General features: G+C 36.8%; 1 protein-coding gene across 1 annotated transcript in view; it reads left to right on the forward strand.

The window, feature by feature from the left end:
* Window positions 1-3542, forward strand: part of RAP2A (RAP2A, member of RAS oncogene family) — a 29289-nt gene extending 25747 nt beyond the window's left edge. Inside the window, exon 2 of the mRNA XM_019625909.1 lies at window positions 2034-3542. Coding sequence (XP_019481454.1) covers window positions 2034-2271 — 238 coding nt within the window. The 3' untranslated portion in view covers window positions 2272-3542. The remainder of the gene's footprint in view (window positions 1-2033) is intronic.
* Window positions 3543-3876: the final 334 nt, after the last annotated feature.

The following is a 3876-nucleotide window of genomic DNA, read 5'->3' on the forward strand; positions in this document are numbered from 1 at the left end:
TAGATAGATAGATAGATAGATAGATAGATATCCTCATAAGAAAAATGAAATGCAGTTACATCTTTACAAGTAAAAGAAATTAGGAACTGGCATTGTCCTGACACAACTGGCAGTGTTAGCTTATTGCCAAGCGTCTCTGTAGAGCAGGTTAAGAGGGCTTGTATGCAAAGCAACTGATGTATAGTGTTTGTAACACAACTTTCTCACTGCCGTTTATCCACCCAGAGGCAAAGGGGTGCACATAATCGATTGTATGTAATAGTCCTAGAAGATATGTAAAACCTTTGTGTCATATGTTCAGAACTCTCAGTATGAACTGAGGCCAGAAAACAAAAGGCACAGTTGATATACAGTAAATTTATATAAAGTCCTTTGGTATAAATTAGAGTTGTCCAAACCCATTTCCTGCAAAATGTTAATTTCCAAAGTCTAGATTTACTATGGATGTTTTTATGTTTCAGATTGTTAAAGGGCACACTGCCCTCACATTGAGACCACTCTCAGTTTTATCTGATGCCAAAAAAACCCAGAGACTGCTGGAAATATAGTTTGCTTTTGGATGAGTGGAGAGAATGATCTTGACAGGATGATGGAAGTATTGTCACTAATATTAACTACCTGCCTGTTATTCAATTTCCTGAATGATAAAAATTCTGTACGAATTCTGCCTCAGTAAATTCTTGACTATGTGGTAGTTTTCTAACAAATTAGCTGTGTCCAGTCATATTTATTATCACTTGTAGGCAGTTTTGCAGTTTACTTCCTTTGTAAATTAGAGATGCGTTCTGCTTAGGGGAAAGGACATGCATGCACACACACTGATTTATACTGAAATCACAAAAAGCTTTTAAAATGTTTAAAGTAAAAGTGAAAATATAACATTTCTTAGAACAAACATAAATAAAATAGTAAATACTTATGCAGAGTAGCGCCAGGAATTTTTATACTGTAACAATTGTAGAACCATCTTTTGACTCCGGAATGATTTGAGATCTTTTTGTTGTTGTTGCCTTTTCATATCATTTGTCATCTTTATTAGTTTAGCTTTTTCCGAACATATTTATTCAGAGACACCTTATCTTAGTCTGGTCTGGCTGCTATAACAAAAATACCATAGACTAGGCAGCTTAGACAACAGAAATTTACTTCTCACAGCCTGGAGGCTGAAAAGTTCAAGATCCAGGCTCTGACAGATTTGGTGTCTAATGAGGGCCCACTTCCTAGTTCATAGACTATTGTCTTTTCACTGTGTCCTCACATGGTGGTTGGGGGCAAAGTGGCCTCTTTTATAAGGGCACTAATTCTATTATGACCTAATCACCTCCCAAAGGCCTGACCTCCTAAATATGATTACATGGGAGATTAGTTTAACATATGAATGAGGGGCACAGAAGCACACCTGTTCTAGTTGGGAAGAATAAAAAGAGGTAAAATCAAATAGAGCTAATGATTGAAATGTTTAATCCTTTCAAGCTAAAAAGAACCATAATTGTCTTTCAACTGACTAATGTATATAGTTTTATAAAGGGATAGAGTGTAATTGTATTTAATGGTGTTCATCCTAATGATTTCTACCAGCTTTTTTCTTATTTAGGAACTCTTTAGAACATGATCAGTTTTGTATATTACAGAGCAGAGTAGAATGCTGACAATTACAAATTGTTTACTCAGCAGGGCTATTCCCTCAACTGAAATTCTGAGTAAGCATCTCTTATAATGAAAAAAAGTTTAATCTACCTAATAGGAATTATCCTGAGAATAATGTTCCAAGTATATCTGGAAAGGTAAATTGATTTTAAAGGATGTATAATTAATTAATTAAAACATCACTTTGAAAAACCTATTTATGATCCACTATGAAAGCAGTTTCTCAATGCCCTCAGGTAGATGTCAAGCCAGTGGAGCAAATAATTTTCATGCAACTAAAAAGAACATAGTTGGAGAACATAGTGAAAAGAGAGAAAATGCATTTTACCTGTTGGACTTTGTGCTAACATCTACACTATATGTGTGTTTTGTTTATTCTCTTATAGGTATGAGAAAGTGCCAGTCATCTTGGTTGGGAACAAAGTGGACCTGGAAAGTGAGAGAGAAGTGTCATCCAATGAAGGCCGAGCCCTTGCTGAAGAGTGGGGCTGCCCCTTTATGGAGACTTCTGCTAAAAGTAAAACAATGGTGGACGAACTCTTTGCAGAAATTGTGAGGCAAATGAACTATGCCGCGCAGCCTGACAAAGATGACCCATGCTGTTCTGCGTGTAACATACAATAGCATTCAAAAATGGCTATCCTGGACAAGATTTGTCCCATATCATAGGTGATACAAACGTCGTCTACTCGACTGCGGAGTTTGCAGGACGTGTGGTATGATCTACAGTGAAATAGCAGCCCTTATTCAGAATTCAGCCGTGATTGTCAGTTGATCTCTGAGTAACATTTGGGTTCAGTAACTACAGTTTTCACCATTGTCCTCAGTCTCCTGTATGCACCTGAAACTTTAAGGCATAGCCAATCGATCTACAGGGTGATCTCCTTTGAAAGCTATGCTGGCATGGTCGCTGAGTTGACAGAAGCAACTATTGTAGAAATTAAAAATAATCATGAGAAAGAGCCCAGAAGAATTCCTATGACCACTTACAATTAAAATATTTTTTCTTCTTTAGAAAAAAAAATAATAAAGGAGAAATATTTTCCTACAAGAGTACTGAATTTCAGGAATTGAGATAGTGCTTCTAACCAATGTATTCTGTCAAGTAAGATACTAACAGCTGACCTGCCAACAGCATTACAGGGAGAGATTCTTTGCTCAGCTGACACATTTCTGTTTTTCAAAATTGATGCTTAATTGTAGATGTTATCCTAATTTGTGACCCGGAACTAATTCATGCATCAATCCTTAATAGAGCGTAAGTCAGAACAGGTTGTGTAAAAATACAATCTGGTTTTAGAATGTGTTAAATCACCTGCTTTGCCACAGAAAACGGAGGCTCTCACAAGGGTTTGATGCAAATTAAAACCCCAAACCCACCCTCCGTTAACCAAGCAGGTGTGGTCTTTATTACTTTACTGAACAAGAAGGAAGCAACTGTGATACAAAGAGATTGCCTCGCCTTACTAACGAGAAGCATCCCGGTAGACTGACTAGTACCATCATGTAAGGAAATGAAGCCATGCTGCGTCCACATGTTCCCGTTTGCAGAACCTCACAGGACAGTACAAACATCGTGCATTTTTACGTTTGTTCAAGCAGCAAATTCCTTCTTGCCTTTAAGGGCTATGGTTGTGGTGTAATTCTTGGTTAACCTGCTTTCAAAATCAAGTTTGCTGTAGCAGAGCTTTATTGCAGGCATTTTTTAAAAAATTGAATAACCATGTGAAATAATTTGGGCTTAAAAGAACATAAATTATAGAGTGGAAGGTAAGGGACAGAAAAACCTTTTATCTTTAATTTTCCTGGAGAATTATATAAAGATTTTCTTATAACAATTTTGCTCTGATTACTGAAGTGGCAAATAAAAGCTAGAGAATATTTTGTTTTGAAAAGGTGCTCAAGCTCCGATACTTTTGGTTTTCATAGCCGTGAAGTATTTATCATTTGCATGAGTAATGGCACAGGAAAAATCTATTCATACATTTTACAATCAAGTGTAGAAGGGTTTTTAACTAACTTCAGAGTCACAAATGCTGAAGAGAGTATCTTGAGCTGATTCTCTGGAGATAAATTTGGCCTTGAACTGCAATATCACTGAGCCTGTGACCTACATACTGCCCCACATTTTGTTGGTTTCACACTCATGTGCAAGTAACCTCTGGTCCTATGTGTGTAACTGAGAGAAGAGTGTCTGTGTGCATGTGTGTTTATTGTTGCTAAGAATCT

Source organism: Hipposideros armiger, unplaced genomic scaffold (assembly GCF_001890085.2).
Source record: "Hipposideros armiger isolate ML-2016 unplaced genomic scaffold, ASM189008v1 scaffold_643, whole genome shotgun sequence".
NCBI classification, from domain to species: domain Eukaryota; kingdom Metazoa; phylum Chordata; class Mammalia; order Chiroptera; family Hipposideridae; genus Hipposideros; species Hipposideros armiger.